Below are 27,519 nucleotides of genomic sequence, written 5' to 3' on the forward strand. Positions count from 1 at the left end.
TTTACGTGATGTATGTGCTTGGAAGGACTGGATCTATGAGTTATTGGAACGGATCTGACCTTAGGAGTGAGTTTGAATTTATGCATGGCATAGACTCGCCGAGTCCGAAGAACAGACTCGGCGAGTAGCATGAAGATTGTCCATAACCACTCAGCGAGTGGTCTTGCCGATTTAAGGGGTTGACTCAGTGAGTCAGGGAGAGTCAGAGAGGGTTGACGGGTGGACTGAGTCAAGCTGGAACTCGCCGAGTTATTCTTGAGACTCGGCGAGTTGAGTCGTGGTGGCCCCGCGATTCATGGCAGGTGGAACTCGTCGAGTTATGAAAGTACTCGACGTGTCAAGAGAGGATCCTAGGGAGTCAGTGAACACGTATAGACTCGCCGAGTCGCTCTAGTGCACTCGCCGAGTCCGTTCAAGTTGACCGTTGACCCTTGACCAGAGTTGACCAGTGTTGACTTGATAGGGGTAGTCAACCTTAGTTGTGAAAGTGTTAATTAGAGATATATTGTGTTATAGGAGGATTATAGCTCGGGGGATCGAGCGCGAGTGATTTCCGGGATTTGCGAGTTATCGAGATCCGCGAGGTGAGTCTTCTCACTATACTTTACCTTGAGTAGGTAACCAGAGTTATGTGACAGAGTATTTGTATGATGTGTATGTTACGTGTTGTACTGCATTATTTCTATGTGATTTATGGTGTGCATGTTTATAGAGTTAGAACCGGAAGGTTCCCAGAGTTAGAACCGGAAGGTTCACAGAGTTAGAACCAGAAGGTTCACAGAGTAGGGTCCACAGACCCACAGAGTTATAGCCTCGAGTGGCTAATATGTGTTATGTGTGGTATTTTGGTGAACTCACTAAGCTTCGTGCTTACAGTGTTTTGTGTTATGTGTTTCAGGTTTCTCTCAGGATCACGGGACGACACCGGCTTGATTGTACACACCAGAGAAAAAGTCTTGTTTTGAGGATCCTGGTTTATTATGCAAGTGAAAATGGAGTTATGTTTTGTAATTCAATTATGAATGAGATTTTAAGCAAAGTGTTTTTAATAATTAAATGATTATTTTAAAATGAAAAATTGTTTTGAAAGTTTCGGTGTTACAAGGGGATTTGAGTAGAGGAGTAATCTAGGGGAGATACCTAGATAAGTACTGTGGTACTTAGCGAAAGAATAGTTAGAACCCGCGAGGGGAAGAGTTGCAGAGTTCGGTGGTACTTTCGAGGATGAGCAGAGCAAGCGGAGTTATCACCCAGAGTGAGTCATATATATTCTTCGATGCTCGAATCCTGATTGCTTCGTGCTTTGTGGAACTCTCGATGATGGGAGTCAGCTACCAAGAGAATATGACGATATTCAGGAGGTAGATGGCTGGCATCATTAAGAGATCTTCAGTAGCTGATGGCAGAGAAGTGTGGGAATCTAGGAGGATCCTAGGGAGTAACCTTAGCCAAATGAGTGCGCTGGCAGAGTAGAGAATTTCACTGGGGAGAGAGCGCGCGACGGAATTGGTGAACGAGTAGGTCGAGCAACTACTTAGGAGCTCTGGGATAGTCCGTGTGGAAAGTATGGGTAGATGTGGCAGGTAGTATGGGCCCGTACTACTGAAAGCAGAGGACCCATACTTGATACCGGGAGCATTCTGAAGGTTCTAATGAGCGGATGGAGGAGTGATGTTATGGTTCGAGTACCATACATCGGAGCAGATTGAGGAGTGATGTTATGGTTCGAGTACCATACAGCGGAGCGTATTGAGGAGTGATGTTATTGTTTGAGTACCATACATCGAAGCAGATTGAGGAGTGATGTTATGGTTCGAGTATCATACATCGGAGCGGATTGAGGAGTGATGTTATGGTTCGAGTACCATACATCGGAGCGGATTGAGGAGTGATGTTATGGTTCGAGTACCATACATCGGAGTGGATCGAGGAGTGAAGTTATGGTTCGAGTACCATACATCGGAGCGAATGAAGGAATGTTGTTATGGTTCGAGTACCATACATCGGAGCAGATGGAGGAGTGATGCTATGGTTCGGGTACCATACACCGGAGCATATTGAGAAGAGATTTCATGGGATGAGTACCATGGTTCGTATTGAATGATGCTTGTGGTTCTCCGGTTATCCGGTCACGATTGATGAGGTAGAGATTGGACGCTATGGGTTTTCGGCCTGTGGGCCATGATTGAGTTCGAAGAGGCGTCCCTTAAGAAGGAGGTCGAGAGCCTTTCAGAGTATTTTGGTAAGGAGTCAGAGGGAGGGGAGAATTTCGGTCTGAGTTGAGGAATCAGTCGATAGAGGAGATGTCACCTTTTATGACCTGGGTGGTGCTATTTATGTTCGTGTGCCGAACATGAAAGGCATGATGTTTAAGTTTTGGGTTTGGGGGTAAACCCTGCAGGGTGTCATTGATGATGATTTTCCATCAGAGTATCAGGTAGCATGTGTGTCACGAGGCAGTGACATGAACAGATAGTCAGTTGGGACTGAGATAGTCGAGGACCACGTTACACCTATTTGAGTATAGTAGGGCATATTATAGAGGTATCAGTGGGGAGTCCAGTCGAGTTAATCAGCGCAGTGGTTTTTCTATCTATGATGGGTATTGAATATGGGAGTGGGTCCCTGTTCTTGGGATGATCCATGTGTTGGAACGTCGGTTGATGAGTCGAGGTGTGGGAGTATGATGATTTCGTGGTCCGGTCTATGAGTTAGTGATGTTATCGGACAATTGAGTTGTTTGGTATTGGATTGGTATGTGACTTGGAACGACTAGGGGAAGTCATGACGAGAAGTTCTTGAGGATTTCATCTGAGGTTCAGAGTTATGAGATCGATTGATTTCCTTAAAGGGGATTATCGTGCGTTGCGTAGCACTTTCCAGGGGCAGGTGCGTTATTGCTGGTGAAAATAGTTTGTGAGGTTGTTGATGTGTCAGATGGTGATGGCTCAAACCCTAAGTGGGGGAGAACCAGGTGGTTTATTGAGAGAACCAGAGATTTGTGCAAGAGTGGTTAAGGGTTGGATACAGAAACCTGCGGCTTGAATTCATTAGATCAGGGTCATTGGTGATCAAGGAAAGGTGCAAGGCAAGATAATGCATGTGGTATATGTCTGAGAGAAGGATGGGTGTCTCCACGGCGGGTGGTCAATGGTCAGGAATCTGGTGGTGGTCAGAGTCGTTTCAAGTGGAAGACTTGTAATGATGGTATGGGCAGTTGAGAACCTCTGGGTTCAAATATGGGAAGAAGATTGTCGAGTAGCCGACTCCCGGGTTGGGATGTCTATTCTTTCTTGGATTTTGAGCAGTAGTGGAAAGGGTTTCGGAGGATCATCAGTGTGTTCTGAAGAGTTAGCGCCTTCCTTGTATTCCAATTGAGTGTTTGGATGCACTGAAGTTGCGCATTGAGTGAAATAGGAAATTATTATGGGATTCAGAGGAAATGTATTGTTGTATGTGTATGGTGCTGGGAGTAAGGGAATCAGTGGTAGAGGCAGGACATTGTGATGCTCTGTTAGGGTGTTCCGTGGTTTTTGTGTATAGCGTCCCGATTTCAGAGTTATATAGAGTCTTCGGTTTAATATGACTAGTGATGTATCATGTATCCACAGTTCCAGTGGGAGGCCTTCGTGTATTGTCATCAAGAGGGATTATTTAAGGAAGTGGATCTCCGTAGAGGTAGGTTCTGTGTTATGGCGGTTGCCGCCACAGTCTGTAATGCATATCGGGGCAAGTGTGTGTAACTATCTATGATAGTCTTCGGTGCATGAGTTAGTGAACATAGTGTGGCATTGTAATGAGAATGAGAGTATAGGGTGAAGCTACGGGGAGCCGTAGTATTCACCAGTCTGAGGGTGTTGTGATGCTACGGGGAGTCGTAGTACTCACAAGTCAGAGAGAGAGAGTCGTGATGCTACTGGGAGCCGTAGTATTCGCCAGTCAGGAAGTGTTGTGATGCTACGGGGAGCCGTAATACTCACAAGTCAGAGAGAGAGAGTCGTGATGCTACGGGGAGCCGTAGTATTCGCCAGTCAGATGGTGTTGTGATGCTACTGGGAGCCGTAGTACTCACAAGTCAGAGAGAGGGATTCGTGGTACTACGGGGAGCCATAGTACTCACTAGTTAGTTGGCATTGTGATACTATGGGGAGCCGTAGTACTCACTAGTCAGAGGCTGTCGTGATGTTGTGGGAAGCCATAGTAGCCACTAGACGGCAAGAGAGTGTGATGATGGAGTGTTCTCCGATAAGTGCATGATGCAGAAGAGTTTTAGGCTTGAGTAGCCCTAGTGTTGAGTTTTGGAACCTAGTGGTTAAACCGGGGCGAGACTGGGGTCTCCGTCTCTGTCGGGAGGGTCAGCGAGGCGCGCGGGAGAATATGCGCAGCAGACGCCAAAGGTTAGAGCTGAGTCGATCATTGATTGGATTGTATTTTTATGAGGAAAAGGGAATTTTGTGACTTGCATGTCACTGGGCCGTGATAGTTGTCACGGGGAGGAAGTTAGTGAGATATTTTGGATCATGTTATGTGTGACCTTTGGGGGTTCAGCTATGGGGCCAAAAGCTGACCTGGTGCTCAATATCGAAGATGAGTATGAGAAATGAGCTAGAGTTTACCACGGTGATGTCTGTGGACACTTCAGAGCGAGCGAACGATTCAGACACTATAGGATATGTTTCGGGCATGTGTATTAGATTTCGGGGGGAAATTGTGGCCCATATTTGCCCTTGGCAGAGTTTTCCTACATCAACAGCCATCATTAGTGCATCAGTATGCCACCCTTTGAGCTGTTGTAGGGAAGGGGGTATCAGACCCCATTTACTGGGGAGAGGTAGAGCAACGTGTGATGGGAAGTACAGAGATCGTGCTTCAGACATCAGAGCAGATATAGAAGGTCAGGCAGAGGTTGTTGACCGCTTAGAGTTGCCAAAAGAGTTATGTGGACAGGCGCCGGTCCGAGCTCAAATTTTTGGTCAGTGACTTTGTACTCCTGAAGGTCTCTCCTTGGAAAGGAGTGATCCAATTCAGGAAGAGGGGCAAGTTGGGGCCCCGATATATCGGTCCTTTTCGGGTGATCGCGAGGGTAGGCAGGGTAGCCTACCGGTTGGAGCTACCTGCAGAGCTAGGTCAGATCCATGACACTTTCCATGTGTCGCAGCTACAAAAGTGTATAGCCGAGGATTCGGTAGTAGTGCCATTAAAGGATATTCAGGTGGATGTGGGCCTGAACTACGTTGAGAGACCGTTGGCTATTCGGGATCTAAAGATCAAGGTTCTGACGAACAAATAGGTGCCTCTGGTGCAGGTCCAGTGGCAACACCGGAAGGGGTCAGAGCTTACTTGGGAGCCGGAGCGCGAGATGCGTGAATAGCATCCGGAGTTGTTTCCAGAGTGAGACTTCTAGGGCGAAGTCTGATTCCAGGTATAGGAATTTGAGTATTTTATATTAGGGAATGAGGGGACTCGACGAGTTGATGCCTCAACTCGTCGAGTAGAATCGCGTTTTGGGGACCAGTTTAATGAAGGGACTCGACGAGTCGGGTATTTGGACTCGCCGAGTCGGCGCTGTCAAGGAAAACCCTAATTGTCCGGGTTTGGGACCTATTTAAAGGCCCTTATGGGATTCAGTGTTGGCCAACTACATCTTTGAGAGACTCCTATCGAACTAGAGAGTTGAGAGAGTGAAGAAGAGCCATTTTGGAGCATTCTTGAGGTGGTTGTGCAATGGAGTAGTCATTTCCAACAAAGGGAGGTCAAGGGGGTGCCGATTTAGAGCTTGTGAGCTTGCATCTTCACCATAGAGGTATCAAATCGTTCTCCCTTTTCTGTTTTGGGTAAAGATTGGTGATTTTAGGGTTTTCTAGCTTCTTTTATGGATTGATTTGTGGAGTATAGTGTCCCATTGAGTGTGAAGCCATAGATCTGGACCCAAAGAGGTCCAGAGAGTCCCTTCCATCCTACTTTATGCATTCTATTTGGAGTTTTGAACTAGGGTTGTTATGTAATGAAGGGTTTCACCCAAATGAGCTTGTAGAATCTTGCATGAGTGCCCAAGGTTCGACCTTTTCGTGCTTATTGGATTTGAGGGAGTTAGATCTATGGTTTGGTGAAGCAGATCTGACCTCAGAAGGTCAGATGAGGGTTGTCATGGGAGCAACTCGCCGAGTCCATAGGCAGACTCGACGAGTCGAGTCAGGGTTGCCACGCAATTCGTTGCCGAGTAACTCGACGAGTGGAGACGGAACTCATCGTGTCTAACAGGTTTAAAAAGGATTTAGAGAACCTGCATGGACTCGCCGAGTCATTCTTAGGTACTCGCCGAGTCTGGTCAGTGTTGACCGTTGACTTGAGTCGTCTTATGTTGACTTTGGGAGTTTTGGTCAATAGAGGTAATAAAGGTTAGGGAGGGGTAAAATGGTATTTTACCCATTACCTGACTAGAGAGGGAAAGAGTAATCTCCGATTAATTAGAGTTGGGACTTCGAGTATTAATTAGAGATATTTGCCTTATGTGTTAGGCGGTGGCGAGTCCGAGGTTCGCACGTGTAGATAATTGCTTTCTGATTGCCAGGTGAGTCTTCTCACTATACTTTACCTTGAGTAGGTAACCAGAGTTATGTGACAGAGTATTAGTATGTTGTGTATGTAATGTGTTGTACTGCATTATTTCTATGTGATTTATGTTGTGCATGTTTACAGAGTTAGAACCGGAAGGTTCCCAAAGTTAGAATCGGAAGGTTCACAGAGTAGGGTTCACAGAGTGGCTAATATGTGTTATATATGGTATTTTGGGGAACTCACTAAGCTTCGTGCTTACAGTGTTTTGTGTTATGTGTTTCAGGTTTCTCTCAGGATCACGGGATGGCACCGGCTCGATTTTACACACCATAGAAAGAGTCACGTTTTGAGGATCCTGGTTTATTATGCCAGTGAAAATGGAGTTATGTTTTGTAATTCGATTATGAATGAGATTTTAAGCAAAGTGTTTTTAAGAATTAAAACGATTATTTTTAAATGAAAAATTGTTTTGAAATTTTCGGTGTTACAAACTCGGCGAGTTGTTCATACAACTCGGCAAGTAGGATGAAGGACTATTGGCTTTTGGTTTAGAAGGAAAACTCGTCGAGTCAATGCCTAACTCGGCGAGTAGAGACAGGTTTATGGTCAGACAAAGGGATAGGGAATCAGCGAGTTGGCAAGCCAACTCGGCGAGTCAGGTTAACTGGCAGTGACTTTGACTTTGACTTTTGGTTTGGTTGGGGGTAAATGGTCATTTTACCCCGAGGTCGGTTAGCAGTATTTGACTAAGGGTTTTGTAGGAATTATAGCCGGAGGATTTCTGGAGCAGCAGCAGCAGAAGACAGTCAGTTCCCACGCAGATCAGTGGCTACTTTGAGGTGAGTTACATTCCAGTAGCGGTGGGTCTACGGCCACAATGCCAGCCCACCAGTAGGAGTTGTATGATAGATGATTGTCTCTATGATATTCATCTAAGGTTGCTACTACCTGTGATATGTTTATGTGCTAGTATGATATGTTGCTATGTTCTAGTGACAGTAGGGGGAGATAGTCCCCAGATTACCGGTCGATAGGGTCGAAGGGGCGGTCGTGCCTAGCCATGCTATTTAGATTATGTGATGTGTGTTATGTGGTAGTAGTAGCGGGGAAGTAGTCCCCAGATTCCTGTCGAGAGGACCGAAGGGGAGACCAGCACCCAGATATGCTTGTCAGTATCCGGTCAAGAGGACCGAAGGGGAGGTAAGCTCCCAGATATACTGGTCAGTATCCGGTCGAGAGGACCGAAGGGGAGGACAGCTCCCAGATGTACTAGACGGTATCCAGTCGAGAGGACCGAAGGGATAGGTCGGGCACCCAGATATGCCTGACAATATATGTACGTATGTGATTGTATGGTATGTGGTATGTTGGGGGAACTCACTAAGCTTCGTGCTTACAGTTTTCAGTTTTGGTTTGAGGTACCTCTTCTTCGAAGGGGAAGGACCTGGCGCGATAGCGGTACATCACACACATGCTTGTATTCCGCATCATGAGATCTTCCTGGGGATTTGTACTCTGACAGTTTTATGTTTTATAAAAATATTTTCCAGACATGCACTATCTTTTGTGAAATGATATGATCGTTGAACGTTTTATTCCTAATGTTTTGCTAAGTACATGTTTTAAAAATGAATTTTTTGGCTCGTATTTTTGGGATGTTACAATGATACTATAAGCAACTACCACATGACCCATGACCCATATGGCGTCATACATAGGTATTACCATAACACATGACCCATGACCCATATGTCATCCATGGGTGTTAGCATGATACCCATGACCCATATGTTATCAATAAGTGTTACCATGACACTGTAAGCAACTACCACATGACCTATGATCCATATGTCGTCATACATGGGTACTACCATAACCCGTAACCCATGACACATATGTCATCCATGGGTGTTAGAAGGACACCCATGACCCATATGTCATCCACGGGTGCTACCATGACACTATAAGCAACCCATGACCATATGTCATCCATGGGTGTTACAATCACACCCATGACCCATATGTTATCCATGGATGTTACAATCACACCCATGACCCATATGTTATCCATGGGTGATACCATGACATTATAAGCAACTAACACATGATCCACAACCCATATGTCATCCATGGGTGTTACCATGACACTATAAGAAAGTACCACATGACCTATGACCCATATGTCATCCATGGGTGTTACCATACCACATGGGTGTTACCATGACACCATAAAAAACTAACACATCACCCATCACCCATATGTCATCCATGGGTATTACCATGACACTATAAGAAAGTAACACATGAACCATGACCCATATGTCATCCATGGGTATTACTATGACACTATACGCAACTAACACATGACCCATGAACCATATTTCATCCATGGGTATTACCATGACACTATAAACAACTAACACATGGCCCATGACCCATATGTCATGCATCCATGGGTATTACCGTGACACTATAAGCAACTAACACATGACCCACGACACATACACCTTTTATATTTAACTTTTTTTTGAAACAAAACAACATAAAGATGTATATTTTATTATTGTTTTATTCTCGTTTATAATTTTAAATTAAAATTAAGGTATGAAAACCTCGTTACTCTTTGTTCTTTCTTGACTATATATACCCTTTCTATCTTGTTGGAACTACTTTCAAAAATTTGAATTACTAAATATGTAGCGCTAATTTGTACAATTTGAATTTTTCATTAGTGGAGCTTCAAAAAATTTCACAATTTCTTTCCCTCTAACCTACACACGTTATGGTTGCATATTAGGGTAAGTTAACTTATTAGTAGTAGGGTTTCCATTTTCTGTAATTATCTCCGACAGCTAATTGATCGAAATCTACATTTCTTCATTACGTTTGTGCACTGACTTTGGCGATATAGGTTGCCACTCACCTAAAATTTATTTTTATTTAATTTACTATTGTCATGATCATCGTTTCTTGTTCTCTGATCATCTTGTTCTCTGATCATTTTCATGTATATTTTCATCTTAAATTAGAACTATATTGGTTTTGCTTTCATAATCTATGATTCCCGCACTTTAATTACATGTTAACGAAGTAGGCAATATTGCTCAAAAGTTGTATTCAATAGTATGCATGCGTAGTAATTACTGGATCCATAATTTGTTTTTATTGTATGATTGTTCAATACTCATGAATAGTGTATCATATTTAATAAATTGATATTAACTATAGTTTTTTGTTTATTTTTATGCAAGAAAGATGTCAAACTTGAAACAAAAAGGAGCATCAGGTGTGAAGTCAACTAAATTAATTGCTCCTCGGGTTTTGAACCGCAACAAGACTTCAACTGCTAAATTCATAAGCAGGCTATTACTAGAAGAAGAAGTTGACTTCTCAAAACCATCAACCACATCCAATGCACCTATAACATCTAGCAGCAAAACCCCTAAACCTAAATCATTAACACCAATGATCACTATCACTTCCTCAGCATCACTTACAACATCCACACCATCCTCAACAAACACATCTAAAACTTCAGCAATTGGACAATCGATGCCATCTTTAACACCTACATATACAACCAAAAGTTCAACATCTACATCATTGAAACCATCCTCAACACCAACATCGACTACCACATCATCAGCACCTAAATGTTCTACCACAACCTCAACACCTTCATCGACACTACCATCCTCAACAACTATAGTAACTACTACATCCTCCTTACCTAAAGGAACTACCACATCCTCAACATAAACATCTATCCCAACACCTACGCCATAATCTACCCCATCACCAACACAACCAACTGTGAATGGATCTGTTGTAGAAAATATAGAAGGTGAAAACAATTCCTCTGAATGTTGTGAACCAGATGGGCATTTAACTATTTATGTTTGGAAAAAATGTGAGTTACCTATCATATCTTGCAACTTTTTTCTATGTATAACCTTTTGGTGTACACGTAAATATCAATTCAAAACTAAAAAGATCACATGATTATATGCAGGGTCATGCCACCAGGCCCTTGTGCACACATTATTAGTTGGTCATTTTTTCAAAGAGTAGATTCACAAGGGTACACATGGGGAAAAGTAAGCAAATAAATACGCGCATTATATTGGGAGGAGTTCCAGGTAGTTAACTATATGTGATAAATTGTTGTTTGGTAAACATTTACGTTTATAGTTATGCTTATATTGCTAATGTGTAGAAAAAGTGTTGTTGGGGTGAAGCAATAGACTCGCTAGTGAGGAAAGCTTGGGCAAGTAAAGGTGCATAAACTTATGGCTAATATCTCTACAACATGTGGAGTAGAAAAAGAAACCCACGTGCCTTTAAACCAGTTCATGTTGCATAAGAAGTTTGGAACTCCTGGCAAGTAAAATGGGATACAAATGAATAGAAGTTGAAATCCGAGCAGAACAAGAAAAATAGGTGTAATGATGTGGCTGATGGAATTGCACAACCTATCCATAAAGCTGGATCCGCAAATCATTTGAAAATAGCTTCAGATTTGGTAATTTTTTTAAAGGTACATCAATGCTTATATTTATGTTTATATTTTACATTTTATGGTATTTATGCAGAAGATGAAATTAGTACGTGATCCACCCCATAGTGAATTGTTCCTATATACACACACGAAGAATCACGATGAAGTCACATTTACAAATGAAAAAGATTGACAAATTCATGTAATATTCATTTCAGTGCAATTGAACTTTTATATTGTAGCTAGTCATTAATGTCATTCATAACTTTGATATATTTTAACTTTAATTCTTTTTATTTTTTAGGTGGCCTATACATAAAACTGGAAGAATCGTAAAAATGGAAGAATCGGAAGCTGAAGTTGCTGAATTTGAAGATGACACACTATTTTATGATGTTGTTGGTGGTCATGACAAAATAAGAAGACTTTATGGATTAGACTCTTTTGCAAAGGCGGTTCCCAATATTAACGGTAAAACGGATGTATCTTACATTCAGGAAAAAAAATGATGAAATTAAAGAAATGAAGGAGCTTGTTGCTAAACAAAAAGCGCAAAACGAAGAGCTTAAGAAAAGAATGAAAGCCCAAGAAGAACAACACAATGCAAGAGTCTAGCAACATTAAAAACAACTTAAAACGACAATGTAGCTTATTAATGTTATTACAGAACAACAACACTAGTAGCTCATAAAATGTTGATATGTTTTTTGCAAAGTATTTATTTTAGAGTAGCCACTTTCCATTTTCCATGTAGTACATAATTATTATTTTATTTTATGATATAATGATATTTGACTTTTTTGTTATTTTTGTTTTTCATATGTTACTACAAAATAATTTGGATTTAAATTATAAATTGATCATTTATCGGTCCCTATGGAATCTCCTATATAATATACACCACGGAAATTGCAAGGGATTCATGACCACAAAATTTGCTAGAGAATCATCACCACGGAAGTTGCTAGGGATTCATCACCACCAAATTTGCTACGAATCCACAACCACATAATTTTTTAGAAATTCATCACCATGGAATTTGCTAGGGAATCACCATCACAGAATTTGCTAGTGATTCACCACCACGGAATTCGCTAGGGGATCACCACCATGAAATTTGTTAGGGATTCACAACAACGTAATTTGCTAGGGATACACCACTATGGAATTTGCTAGGCAATAGCCACCACTACATTTGCTAGGATTCATCACCGTGAAATTCGCTAGGGATCTATCACCACGGATTTTGCTAGGGATTAAATACAACGAAATTTGTGATGGAAGAACTACCACAAATTCATGATGGAATCCTACTACGGAATCCATGACAGAATACCATCTACAACGAGTTTCATTCTCTTGTCACATTTACGACAAATTGATAGTTTCCCTAGAAAACACTTGCTAAGGGGTTTTTTGCGATGGAAATCGATCGTTGCAAATTTTGTCACAATTCATCTTTTGCAACGGAATTTCAGCTTTTCGCAACATATTGCTTCCCTAGCAAAATCTCATTTTTCTTATAGTGTCTGTTGATAGTGATCCTTAAGATCGTCCAAAATTTTCTGAGCAGAATCGGTAAACATGATTCTCGTTGAGATTTCTTTGGAAACGAAATTGAGAATCCACGAAATAACAAGCTGATTATTTCGCATCCATGAATTGTGATTAATGATTTGAGGAATAGGAGGTTCAGGTAAGGATCCATTGATGAATCTACCTTATTTTTTATAGAAAAAGCAATCATCATGGATCTACTCCATGACGGATAATTGTCACCGGTATGTCTCTGAGAAACAAGAATGAAACTGAGATTATCTGAATGATGAATGTAATTAGGCGGCATTCTATCACCAATTGGTGAAATGCTCAAATTTTGTAAGCTTTCAAGTTGAGATCTAGACATGGCGAATCGAGTTCAAACGAAATCAAAAGAAGATCAGATTGTGAATCAATTTTAGAAATCATAGATAAAAAGAAGATAATATGACGGGAATCGATCAAGAATTGAGTGAAAACGAGTTATAGTTGCTCTAATACCATATCGAATAATAGAAATGAGAAAAGAAGCATCTCGAATTTCGTTGAATCGATCAACAGATTACGTACCTGGAAGAAGAAGAAATAACAACTAACGACCATAACTAACTTTGACACATAATTACACTTTAAGCCTTCTATTAACACTATTTACATTTCTAACCCTCTAATAGGTGGAGGATGAGAAATAACTTGTGAGGCTTCAGTTAGTTCAAGAATTCCGACATGCTCAAGTTTCTGATTCAACGCATATTAATTCCATTGATTGTTATTCAAAAGACATTAGATCATACACTTGCATGATCAAACATTCAAGGATTCATTTACATCAAAATACTCAGACTAAGACCTCAAACGTTGTTATTGTCGGGGTTGAATTTCATTGAGTATTGGGGTTGCTCTCGTTTTGTTTTTTCCATTTCTTGCTATGTATGCCTTTTTCATATATAAAACTACTGATTTCCAAAAAAAAAAAAAAATTACCGACTACCGATATATCATTTTATACATTATTAGTTATAGAATAAATTACAGTCACGTTTGGTTCATGGATTGCAAAGGAATTCAAAGAATTGAAGTAAAAGATTCGGTGATTGACGTATTTAGCTGACAAATAGATGAAAGTTAATTTGGTTAAAATACATCTAAATCCACAATTCAAAGATTCTATCATTTTTTGACGCAAGGCCAATAAATCCATTGTTTAAAAAACCGTTTTTTTTTTTTTTTTTTTTGTTAAACCGGTTCCTGGTTCAACCGGTTTGACCGTCCGGTTAATCAGTTCTACAATTTTCATCTTTTTTTCCCTATTTTCATACACATGCATACATATATATAAATCATTAATTTAACGTTACTAGTTCAAATATTAAAAATATACATAAAAATAAATTATAGATCAATTTAAATACATTAAAATAATAAATAATCATAAGTTTTGTATTTTCTATCAATTCATATACGTCAAAAAAAATATAACAGACAAACAAAATATAGTTTTAGATGAATACAAACACATTATAAAACTTTATAACATTTACAATATGTTTTTAGTTAGAGAAAACTAAATAATTTTGAAAAAAAATTACCAAACTTTATAACATTTCGCTTCTCAAGTAAATGTTAATGTTACATTTTTCATTCACTTTAATAAAACAACTTGTGTCTAGCAAAGATATATGTCCATTTTTTTTTATTTTTTTTTTTTTTGCCTTTTTCTTTGTTCAAACACATCCAACGTCATGATTCTATCATTACTAAGACACATCGCCAATAAATCACTTTAATTCGATTCCTAAATTATATATATGTTCTGTTTAAGTAAATGTTGATGCTACATTTTACTTTAAATTTTAATAAAAAAAAATAATGTCTCTATCATTGCCTTAAGCCCACTTTGTTGACTAGACACATTCAACATTGCCATCTATATATATTTATTTAAATATTATATATTCATGATTACCTGCACCAGGGAGTTCCATCTCTATATATTATGAAACCTATGTATCATCATTTTCATAATTCTTTCTGGACGTAGAAAACATGGAGTTGTTTCTCCCATTTTCAGCCACTATAGCCGCAATTGTTTTTTCTTTTATACTAAAATTCCTGCTGCAAAGCTTTAAAGGAAAGAGAGTGAAAAACACAGAACCACCTCAAGTCAAGGGCCGATGGCCAGTAATCGGACACCTGCGCCTTCTAGGTGGACCTGAACTACCTCACAGGGTCTTAGGTGGATTGGCAGATAAATATGGCCCTATTTTCAGCATCAAGCTTGGTGTTCACAATGTTTTGGTGGTGAGTAGCGCTGAGATGGCGAAAGAGTGCTTTACCACAAACGATAAGGTGTTTGCAAGTCGACCCAAGTCAATGGCAGTAGAACACATGGGCTATAACTATGCCATTTTGGCTCTAGCTCCTTATGGGGACTACTGGCGACAAGTGCGCAAGATCATGACTCTGGAGGTTCTCTCTCAGCGACGTGTGGAGATGCTTGGACCTCTTCGTTCTTCAGAGGTTAAAGCATCCATGGAAGATATATATAACGCTTGGGTAAAGAATAAAGAAAGTGGAAGTTCCGACATGGTACAGGTGGATATGAAACAATGGTTTCAGAACTTGATATTAAATGTTGTCGTCAGGGTTGTTTCAGGAAAAAGGTTTTCACCTGATGACAAAGAAGGTGTTCGATTTCAAAAAGTGATAAGGAAATTCTTTGTGTTGCTGGGCACATTTGTGGTGTCTGATTTTATTCCATATCTGAAGCCATTGGACCTGGGAGGATACGAGAAAAAAATGAAGATGACAGGAGAAGAGATGTACGGAATTGTTACAGGATGGCTAGAGGATCACAAGAGAGTGAGAGCGGAGGAAAAGCATGCGCAGCAACATGAAAGAAGCCAAGTCTTCATGGATGTTCTTATTTCCGTTCTTGAAGGTGCCTCCCCAGAGGAATTCCGTGGTTTTGACCATGATACCATAATCAAGGCTACATGTTTGGTAAGCCTAATAATCTTTGTCTCATCATCATTATTTGGTCTTATACATCACCAATGCTATACGACTACTATTACCAAAGTTTGTTAATCGTTTATAGTTTCTTCCACATTCATTATAATATTTCCACAACATTATCAGCATGTTGCTTGAAACCTAATACAAGAAATTTGTTTTACTTCAAACTTGCAGACTGTTTTAGCTGCGGGATTGGACACAACATCTGCAACATTAACATGGGCTTTATGTTTGTTGCTCAACAACCCAAGAGTATTAAAAATTGCCCAACATGAATTGGATGAGCATGTTGGAAGGAAGAGAGCAGTAGAGGAGTCGGACCTAAAGAACCTTGTTTACCTTGACGCAATCGTTAAAGAAACACTGCGTTTATACCCGCCTGGACCTCTAAACCTTCCTCATGAGTCCATGGAGGATTGCATTATCGGTGGCTACAAAATCCCTAAAGGCACACGTTTATTGACTAATCTTTGGAAAATTCAACATGATCCTAGTAAATGGTCAGATCCTGAAGAATTTCAGCCAGAAAGGTTCTTGACAAGTCATAAACATGTTGATGTCAGGGGAAACAATTATGAATTGATTCCTTTCGGTAGTGGTAGAAGAGTATGCCCTGCTATTCCGTTTGCTCTTCGGTCTTTGCATATAACTTTAGCTACTTTAATACAACAATTTGAGCTTAAAAAGCCATCGAATGAACCCATTGATATGAGCGAAAGCGCCGGAGTGACTATCAGCAAAGCAATCCCACTTGAGGTCCTTCTGGCGCCTCGTTTATCCCTTGATATGTACCCTGTTGCTGCATGATATTTCAGCTTCAAAGCAACTACAAGCTCCAATGCCCCCTGACTATAAGCCCACACCCTAGACACATTGAAGATTGATTGGAAGATAAAAGAAAATATGAGAATCCACTCCTGACTAGCCTTATCAATAACTTGTTTAGTCATACTAAGTTTGTTTTCGATCATCCGTATTTTATGCATGTATTTTACTTACTGTTGTTTGTAATCTCTATATATATAGAGCCCTCCTTGGTTTATAATTCAATCCTCAATAATAAAGGATTCTTAGCATGCAAATGTTATTTCAATATTTACTTAAGATTGTCGTTTGCACGAACTTTGTTCAAGTAAAACGTGTGTAAACACCTCAAGAATTCAAATAACAAAGAATATTTAAAAATAGAATTAAGATATCAAACGTAAACAATCGCCAACAAGAATAATGACGTACTAAATAAAAGAGACACGGATAATTACGTTGAACGGAAAACTCAAATAATCAATTCACTATAATTTGAAGTGTTTATAGTAATGAAGCCTATACAGACGACATTTTCAGCTCATATGCCGACGACTAGTCGATCGTCGGAAAAACCTATACCGACGACATGTCGTCCGTACAAAATCGTCAAAATAGCCCCGTCGGTAAAAGTGAAAAATGTTACTGGGATAGATGTCGTCGGTACAGAGAAACCAATGGCGACGACTTGTCGTCTACAAAGCGTCTTCGAGTGTAACACCCCATTTTTGGTCCTTGGATTGGTAAGAATTAGCCATGGGAAGCCCTAGTGGCAAAATGGTGATCATGGGGACATTAATAGTACGTAGGGCGTACATGTGAGTAGGCTAAGCGTACTGGGGCATGCCCTAGTACGTTGGGCGTAGACATATGTACGTTGGGCGTACGTATGTCCGGGTGAAACCCTAATTTTTAGGGTTTATGGAGTAATTAAGCACATTATGGGTCATTTTGACTCACTCTTTTGTCCTCCAAGTCCTTTAGCCATTTTGAGAGAAAGCTAACCCCCCATAGTCAGCATCTTGAGCTTATAGTGTGATTTTTTGTGTGCCAAAAGGAAAAGTTAGTGCATGAAAGGACTCAGTCAAGGAAGCAACCTTGTAGATATGGGATTATCATCTTCTTGGGAAGCATCAGAAGATATAAAGCTTCTACCTTTATGATTGGATTCTTTAGATCTTGTTTTGGTTGCTTTTTGGTATACTTCTTCTCCCAAGAGTCCCAATTTTGTGCATGCTTTGTTTTTGACGAGTTGGGTTGTCCTTTCAGACCCTAGATGGGTCGTAAGGCATAAAAATGAGGTCCCTTGAGCTATTTTGGTCCCTTGTTCTTTGTAAGAGGTTTTAATGGCTTAAGACCGTGTATTAAGCCGTTTTTGGTCGACCAAAGTCTTAAAGTTTGAGACTTTATGGTTCTAGAGTGCTATTGGATCGTGGATCTGAAGTTTGAGCTCAAGTGCTTAATCGATTAAGCACTTATGGAAGTTTTAAGCCTTGCATGGGTACGCCCCGTATAGGTTGATGTACGCCCCACGTATTGAGTCAACCACCCCGATGGTGGTCAATGTGAGGTGAAGTACGCCCTGTGTACACCTTCTGTTTGGGTTTCGGACGTAGAGCTTCGGGTATTGGGCCTATTGATACAAAAAGTGACCTTCTTTAGCTAATGGAACCGCAGCCTAATGTGTTGGAGTTGACACCGTAGTGAGAGTTGTCCACCATAGTTGAAGAAAATTCTTTGTGAACCGCAACCACAACCACAACCGTAGTAGATATCGCAGAGATGAATAATGAAAACTTTCAAAGTTACTTTACTGACTTAGCGTGTTTGCCTAGTTTTGTCCAGTGAACCTCGCATGGTCACTGAGGTTAGTAAGATAATGTTAGTTTATTTCAAATGTAACTTTTCAGGACTCTATAAATAGAGCATCCCACTTCATGTAAAACACACCTTTTCACGATCTTTCTGAACTATCATTGAAATACAAAGAACATTCATCTCCATTCTATCTTAACTGATATCTTGAAGTCCCTCTTCACTTTAAGTTGAATGCATTTATTAACTTGGGTTTGCATGCAATCCTTGTTATGAATCAACTTGGTATCTACTCGATATAACTTGTTGTCCTTTATATTTCCTTTACATTTCTGGAATCTAACATTTCTAACTTATTATTGTTGAGCTAACAAGATCATTGAGATTAACTTATTCTGCAACTTATTATCTTCTACTAACGTTTGTTCAAGTGTTCTTCAAATTGTTTCTCTCAACAATTGGTATCAGAGCCAGAGTTGTTGCTTTCTAAGCAAAACTTTGATTTTAGAAAGCCTTCTATACCACTATAGCTCATTCTTAAAAAAAACAAAAGAAAAAGCAAAGGAAATATGGCATAAGATTAATGTTCCCAACAGTGTAGGATGCTCGAATAGAGCTCCAATACTTGATGCAAGTGAATACCACCATTGATCTCAAAGAATGTAAAGGTATCTTAAGAGGCTTGGTAGAGATGTATGGAGATATGTGGAAGAAGGACCCTATGTCCCTGTTCTCACAACTGACAAGCAGATGGTGCTCAGGCACAACTTGGTAGTGCTCAGGCAGTTAGGAATCGACCAACCAATGATGATCTTGATAAAATGGAGAAAGATGCCATAGCATTCTATGAAATATCATGTGGTGTTGCTCCAGACAATTTTGACATCATCATCAACTGCAAATCTGCCAAGGAGATATGGGATGTACTCAAAAAAAATTATCAAGGGTCTGAACAAGCTCAAGACAAGAAACTCACCACTACTCTCAATGAGTTCAACAACTTTAAAGCTCTCCCCGGTGAAAGTCTTGAAGATTCGTTCAAAAGGTTCAACCTCATCATCACAAAGCTATCAAATGTTGGTACAGTTCGAAGCAATCACAAGACAAATTTGTAGTTCTTTAATGGTTTGGGTAGACAATGGACAACACAAAAATGATAGTCCAAGGAGACAGAAAGATTCACACACTCTCACTATTCAAACTCTATGGTGAGCTTCAAGCACAAGAATCAACTGTGTTAAAGGATTGTGTGGATATAGGAGGACCACTTGCTTTGATGGCTCAAAACCTGCAGTTCAAGGCACCTGAGTACCTATATACCACAGAGTCATCATACCAACACTCATATGACAATCCACCACAGTCATATGAAGTTGATGTTGAGCTAGACGATGAAGAAGAAATTCAAAATGCTATTGCCTTGGTCAGCCAACAGTTCAACAGGTTTCCACCACCATCATTTGGTAAAAACCAACATTTCACAAAACCACCCTTCAATCACAACCTCAACCGACAGAATAATGACCCACGATATCCCAGAAACCGTCATCATCCTTCACAACCACAAAACTCTTTTCTAAAGGAGCCACCGTAGAACAACAAACCTTTAGACTCTGTTACCACTACTGAAGACAAAAATGGAGTCGTTATTTTCCATAAGTGTAATAAGGAAAACCATTTTGCCAAAGACTGTAAAGCAAATGTGGTAAAGGATAAGGCATTCTATCGTAGAATGGCCCAAGAAATGGAGGAAAAAGAAAAGGCAAAAGCTTACGTTGCTCAAGTGAGAAGGGATCATCAAGTGTGGTCATCAGGAGATGAAGATGAAGGGGTTGATAACAACAAGCAAAAAGGAAATATTTGCAAGGTGGAAACCACAGAAGATGATGGATCGACGAACTTACAAAAGAACTACTATTACATGGCCAAAGATGGCACTCTCAGGATCGTCGAACATGTAAAATCATGGTCCATTCTAATAATTACAGCATCATGATTGTGAACCTTATTTAGAAAAACTTAATGACACCTATGTGGTTGTGACAACCCGAAATTTCCATTTTGTACAAACCATTTGAAGCCAATAGAAGTAGCACAGTTACAGTGAAAATTCAGACTTCGAGTATAAGTTTGGCAGTTTTTCAGGATTTACATTTAAGGAGATATCAGGAGAGTGGATGCACTTGGGTTTCGTGCAACACTGTTATTCCAACACTCTGTTATATTAAAAATCATTTCGGGAATAAAAATATTTTCTGCCAAAAATATCTCAGGACTATAAATAGAATTCTGAACCAAATTATGTCATTAGTTACATTTCCAACTAGAGAAAAGCCATTTTCTCTCTCACGGATCTTCGGGTTTTTATCCCAAATCGTGAGTACACTTCTCTAGTTGTCTTATAATGCTTATAATGTGCTTAATAACTTAGATTACATAGCAAATATGTGAGATTCGGGAGTTTACCGCCCAAGAACGTTCTTGGAGAGTAAACTCAAATATGTGGCTTAAATGCTACCTAGTCTTTTCCCCATGTTAGGTAACTACCTTAGGCTTGTATGCTAGTGTATATATGACTAGAAAACATCAAAATCGGATCAAGACCCCAAGATTTGGGAGCTTACCGCCCAAGAACATGTGGAGAGTAAACTCCATTTTAAGGGCCAAAAGTGTCCCAATGTCCCTCAAAGCCTTAGAACTCAACATAGGGACTAGCATTACATGTTTTAGACCACAAAACAATTAAAATCAAGGATGAAAAGTGAGTTCACGGCCAAGGGTGTTCGAGGGCTGTGAACTCCATGTTTAGGTGTCAAAATGCCTTGAAAATCTTCCTTAAGCCAAGAGACAAATTAGGACAAGTACCCTAGTGTGTTTGGGGCAAGCAAACACCATTAAAACACCAAGAAAAGGCTATTCACGGCCCAAAATGTTCCAGGGCCGTGAACTCCAATAAATGTTGCCAAATGGTGCCATAATTCCTCCTAAAGCCTTGAACAATTGCCAAGAACATATCCTATGTGAGTATGGGACTTGAAAGCATCAAAAACATCATTCCAAGGGAGTTTATGGCCGTAAACTCCAAGGGAATATGGTCCCAGGGCCGTAAACTCAAAAAAGGAGTTATATTATGCCCTAAACTCTTCCATAGACCAAGCCATTAAGTAGAAATGCTTATTAGGGCCTTATAGAGCATCAAACATCAAATGGTAACATAAGTGTGAGCTTACGGCCGTATACTCATGAGTTTACGACTGTAAACTCACTTAGTAGGGTCATTAGGGCCGTGAACCTCATGGTGGAGTATTCCTTGAGCCCTACACACAATAGCTTCCCCTACAAACACTTAGATGCAATCCTAGAGGCTAATAACACTTGATAAAGGTGTTTAGCATGTCCTCGGTTGTCTTGTCTTGTTTATTAGTTGTTTATAGACTAATTTGTTACATATATGTGAAATTATATGTTAACTAGGATCATAAGTGTGTTCAAGACTCCACTTGACACCTAGCAGTCCTACCTCTTCAGTTCATCCGTATCACCCAGAACAGGTGAGTTCATACCCCTTAATCAATGTTTTAAACTATTTTTAAATGTTTTATGGGGGGATACAAGTAGAATTATGCTAATTATTATATCAATCACATGTGATTAATAAGCAGCATTCAAATGATTGGCTACTCATTAGCCGTTTTACCAAACAGTTTCCTTCAAATGTTTTTCATAAACACTTTATGTGTTTAAAAACTCCTTATTACACTGTACATTTTACTATGTATATTACATTTCAAACTTATTTACAATTATGTTTCAAACAAATGTTCTTTATACCATACTGTTTTATCAAACCCATGCCTTCAAAACCATTTTATAGATCGACACCAAGTCGATCTTTTCTTAGAAAATATTTATGTTCAAAGGTTTTACAAATATTATTTTATGCTTTTATATTATAAATTACATGCCTCTATATGTGTAGTTATATAAGAAATGTTTAAAAGACTTAGGAAGGCTATCCACCTTATTTCCTTTTCGCGCTTGAGATGTGGTCTGGTGGGATATCGGGTACTCGTCCGAAGGTCGTTTAAATATTAGTTATATAGCATATGTACATATATAGTCATAAAGGCCCTTCCAGTTCATCCCATGCCCTTGCGTAGCAAGGGTATACATCCATGTCCATACGTACCAGTTAGATTACTAGTAAACTACCATATGGGTAGTTTAGGAAGATACTAGAACTATTACTTGAACACAATATCATACTATGAGTCAGTTTATTCATGAGTCAATACTTACTACTATGAGAACATATACAACTATACTAGAGAAGAACATATACAATTATACTAGAGAAGAACATATACAAACAGCTAGAGAGAGAACATATACAACTATACTAGAGAAGAACATATACAACTATACTAGAGAGAGAACATATACAACTATACTAGAAAGAGAACATATACAATGATACTAGAACGAGTACATTACTATACTTGCTAGGTAGAGAGCACGTACATTACAGCTAGAACAGTTCATTACATTACATATACATGAATACGTTAACAATTGTGATCCACTGTATCGGAGCATGCCTTAAATGTCATGGCCCGAGTTGTAGCCAGAATTCTCTTGGAGGGAGAGCGTGAGTTTGCGTATAGATCTATATTGGATTGACTATCCTACACCTTGATGCTAGCTATAGTCGGACCTGTAGGTCTGCAGGTGCCAAACGTCATTCCGTTTTACGACCATATGTATGTCGTTGTTACCAGTCGATAGTATGGTGCAATTAATCACATGATGCCTTAATGAAAATCCAGTTTAAGGTAGTTAGTACAGCAGTAGTTCCTATAATACAACACTACAGTACTACATTAATTTCCCCTTTTCACATTTTAGTGATCATTTCACTTAAACATTAAATGTAAAAGCTATATTTTGTAAATGATAGTTACACTTGGGAAAATTACACACTTTTACAAGAAATGAACATTTAGAACAGTTAAATCTTGGTAGAAAACTATGTTGAGAAGAGTTAGGTCTTGGTAGAAGACACACTTTATATAATAGTAGGAATCATAGGGATTTCTAGGGTTTTTCAAACGTTACAGTTGTTTTACAAACATTTTTACATTTACAGTTCATATACATTTTCAATACTTACAATTCATATACATTTTCCATACTTACATTTCCTAAACTTACAAATTCTTACATACAAATTAAGACACTAAAATACTTATGATCTCACCAGCTTCAAAGCTGATACTCGCTTTCAAAATTACTTGTATCCTCAGGTCATCATAGACAGGTACCGATGCAAGGAATAGGGAAGATGGAGCTCGTTGAAGACTCATCTTTCATTTTGATTTATGCTTTAGTGTTTATCAAAATTTGACAGAACACACTTGTATAATAATTATATTATTAATGCAATGGATGATGTTGTTACTTGTTTACTACTTTACATTGTTGTGATACTGTACATGACGTCCTCCGCCCCAGAACGTTTCTGCCGTTCTTGGTTTTGGGGTGTGACAGATTGGTATCAGAGCATTGTTTATAGTGAATTAAGTATATCAACCCATAAAAGATATACTAACTATAAATACATAAGGGATTAAAAATACTCTGACCAAGAGTTTATACTTTAAATAATAAAATATTTAATAAAGTATACGTGCCTGCATTCATACTAAAATCAGTGTCACTAGGACAATACAAAAGAATTACGTTTGTTGGGCAACACAAGTGGGCTTAGAGACATATGGTCAAAACTGGGAAGATATAGCCTAATCACCTATATTATCTGAGGGTTGACTAGCATGTGCCTAAGTGTAGTTGTGTGGTTGCAACAATGCTAAAATCTTACCAACCCTACCACAATGAGAACAATAGAACATAACATTAAACTTAAAATACTATAGGAGTATTTGGTGTTACTATAAGTACGTTATACTTGAGAACTAAAACGGGATCTTCATTACTAAGCTGATAGTTGCTAAGTGGATACACTAAGGCTATATGTAATTAAGATGTTATAGACTGAGAATCTGTGAAAATTTTACTTTACCCCTATTCTGTGTGAATATGGAGTTAAGGTCACTTATTCGAAGGTCTATCCTGTTTCGATTACATATAACTAGTATGCAATTCACAAATAGCGATGTAACTAATGAAGATTTTCTAAATAATTATCTAGATAGTTCGTCTAATAATTATTTCTTACCCTAATTCTCGCATAGATAACATGGCTGGACTCCATCCCCACGGCAACCAGTACCTTCTGAATGAGGTCATAGCTGGTTGGTTTGGAGAAGAACCAGAGAATGATCATCCTATCCCTTTGAATGATCACCATGATGAAAACCTTTCGGATAATGCTAAATCCAAACCCGAGGTTGAGAACCTATCCCAGGAAGCTCCCGTTCCAATTCCTAACCCTCGTCCGGCTTTTCATGGCCCGACCCCTGAGTGGGTGGAATGCTTGGAAACATGGAGCCAAGGACAAGATCAGCCCATCCCATTTAATGGTGACCGAAGCTTCTATGGCCTGAGTAATGGGGGCTCAGCACATAGAGTCTTGCCAATCTTGGTCCGCAGAGTGGCCCGAAATGAGATTCAAGGCAGGACAACCCTACATCAGATTACCGAAGTTGTCGTCGATGCGAGAATGCATACCCTCCGCACCATTCGTCTAGAAGATACTCGCGAGAGATCAGAGAAAAACCATGAAACCCTGTTGCAAGCACTGGCTGAATCATGAGCCGAAGTCATAGGGCTCCGAGTACGCCAAAGGGTGTACAAAAGACACCTGCTTGACATGGAACGTCAACTGGCTGAACTGAGAGTTCACCAGAGGATTGACCGTCGCCAGTACTAGACGCTTTACTTTATTTTCCTTGTTATAAGGAATCATTTTTCTGTCTATGCCCGATGTGGCATTTTCTATGAAATTACCTTGTACTGTAAGTACTTTAGGTTAGGTCCTTATGCTGTCAAGAATTATCTTCTCTGGATATGATGTAAGACCTTTACAAGGTCATTTTTCCTGAATCTTTACGTCGGGAATATCAAAGATATTGACAGCCGGCTAACCTCTGTGTCATTCTTCCTTCAAGTACTCTTATCATTCTTTCATTAGATACTATCTGAAACATGCTTTAGTCAAGTCATTGGACTATAGCAAGTTAGATCCGGAGACATTTCCATGTCTCTTTTAGTGGTTGGATCATGTTATTCGCCAACCATCGATACCTCGGCTTGAACGACAAACGTCTTGAGACCATTCTACGAACTTACTTCTACTCATTACTAGGACTGCATCATAGGGATGTAGGTCAAACCTTCGCGATCATACTTCCATTTCCATGCTAGGACTGCATCATACGGATGTAGGTCAAACTTTCGAGAACATACTCTTACTCTTTGATTGAACAATCGCCGTACACCTAGGGTCAACCAGAATCGCTCACAAATTCCTTATCTTTCGTATTACAGAATCATGTCGTCATCCGGAAACAATCAGTCGGACAACGAAACCTCTACCTTTCCTATGGACGCCGCTACCTTCCAAACCGCAGTTACAACTGTCGTGATGGCTGCCGTGACAGCTGTCCTTGCGCACCGTTGCGCTATCTGCACAAGCAATGCTGATGTTGGGATTGAAGATTCCAATCGTAGTATCAATCCAGGAAGTCACCAAACAGTAACAGTTACAGGCTCGCAAAGCCGAAAAACAGAGAACAAGAAACGAAAGCGTCAAGCTCAAAAAAAACACAAGAAGTCCCAAAGGCTGGCTATGCAACAGCAACAAGTGGAAACCCCTGCCATCCCAGTACCGAGCAGGCCATACGAGGGAGAACTCCCGAAATGTGATAAGTGTAGATTCCATCATCATGGGGCTTTCCATGAGATGCAGTGTTGCAATTGCCTAAAAATAGGGCACCATGCTCGTGGCTGTGGAGAACCGGCACGACCCATCACTCAAGTCCCTTTTCATCGGGACTAACCCTACACACGAGAGTAGTTATAAAGTCGAACGCTTTAGGAAGCAATTTCCAAGGTGGAGTAATGAGGAAGGCACTCGTGTCCACATAACACTGGCTAAACACCTCACTTCCACCACCAATATTGGTGTTGTCCAGATATGTCACCAATGCGGTGAAATTGGACACTTCAAGAAAGATTTCCCGATAGCAAAGAACTCGGGTGCTGATGGGAAGATTCTCAGGATCACAGCTGCAGGAGAGCCTACGCCGTAACCCTCGTTAATGTAACTTAGGCGTGTTGTTGTAACAGACTTATAAACTATCCAGAACTAGTGCAACTAGAATTTTACCTTTTGCAAGATCCTGTCTGTATAGGGATTCTCGTGCTGCTTATACTTGTCTTTTGTAGTATATCTTATTCGCAGCAATAGTCTTGTGGTAAATCTAAAGTACTGTAACTCTGTTCATGGTTGCACGGTTGTGTTTTGTCTGTAAACATCTTATGTTCAAATCTAATGTCTTTAAGTTTCAGTATGATTCCGACATTATCATACGACTCGATTCAATTTGATCCTCACAAAAACAGCTTCATACGTACATCTCTTTCTTCTAGATCACTTTTTCAGCGAAACCGTCATATCAGAACACCAAAGTACTCATGCCAGGAATACCTCTTAGTTATTTTCTTTCCGAAGAAAACCCCAAAGTACCACTCGTACAGTACATCAAGTTCAATCCAAGAATTTACACGATTGATCTATCACTGAGGAATGTATGCATAAGAGTGATATATAATCAAGGTTCTACAGGTTTAGAATTGATGATTCCACTTTAACTTCTTTTTCCCCGATGGGATGTAAGCTTAAAGAAGAATCAGTTATTCGAATACCTTTTCAATCTTAATTATATACAACTTGTATACATGATATTGTGATTGTGAAACCAGGTATGAATTCTAATATGAACTTCAGGACAGAGAACTGCCTAAGCCTACGAGTAATCGCATCTTCATGTGAACAAACTTAGAACCCAGTACGACTCTTGTAAACAGATCGCCCTATAGTCTAAACACCTACAGAGATACCAGAACAGTACAAACAACTTAATGAACTACACAGAAATAGAATTAGAAGACTAGGCTTCTCACCCTGGAGAACCCCCAGTCTTATTCTCCTAGAGATCGGCGAATTGCATCGTATGTGCCTCGGATATCGAGGACTCCGTCAAGATTTTCATTAGAAATCGTTATCTCTGCCTCGCATAGATGAAATGGTTGAGCAAACGCAAGGA

The 27,519-nt window shown here is 39.7% G+C and overlaps 1 protein-coding gene across 1 annotated transcript; it reads left to right on the plus strand.

Moving 5' to 3' along the window:
- The first annotated feature begins 14,556 nt into the window (after positions 1-14,556).
- Positions 14,557-16,695, plus strand: LOC111897672 (cytochrome P450 CYP82D47). The gene is made up of 2 exons (XM_023893624.3): positions 14,557-15,598; positions 15,788-16,695. Exons 1-2 carry the CDS (start codon positions 14,642-14,644, stop codon positions 16,418-16,420), a joined length of 1,590 nt encoding a protein of 529 aa, XP_023749392.3. The 5' UTR covers positions 14,557-14,641; the 3' UTR covers positions 16,421-16,695.
- Positions 16,696-27,519: the final 10,824 nt, after the last annotated feature.

Source organism: Lactuca sativa, chromosome 4 (assembly GCF_002870075.4).
Source record: "Lactuca sativa cultivar Salinas chromosome 4, Lsat_Salinas_v11, whole genome shotgun sequence".
In the NCBI taxonomy this organism is placed as follows: domain Eukaryota; kingdom Viridiplantae; phylum Streptophyta; class Magnoliopsida; order Asterales; family Asteraceae; genus Lactuca; species Lactuca sativa.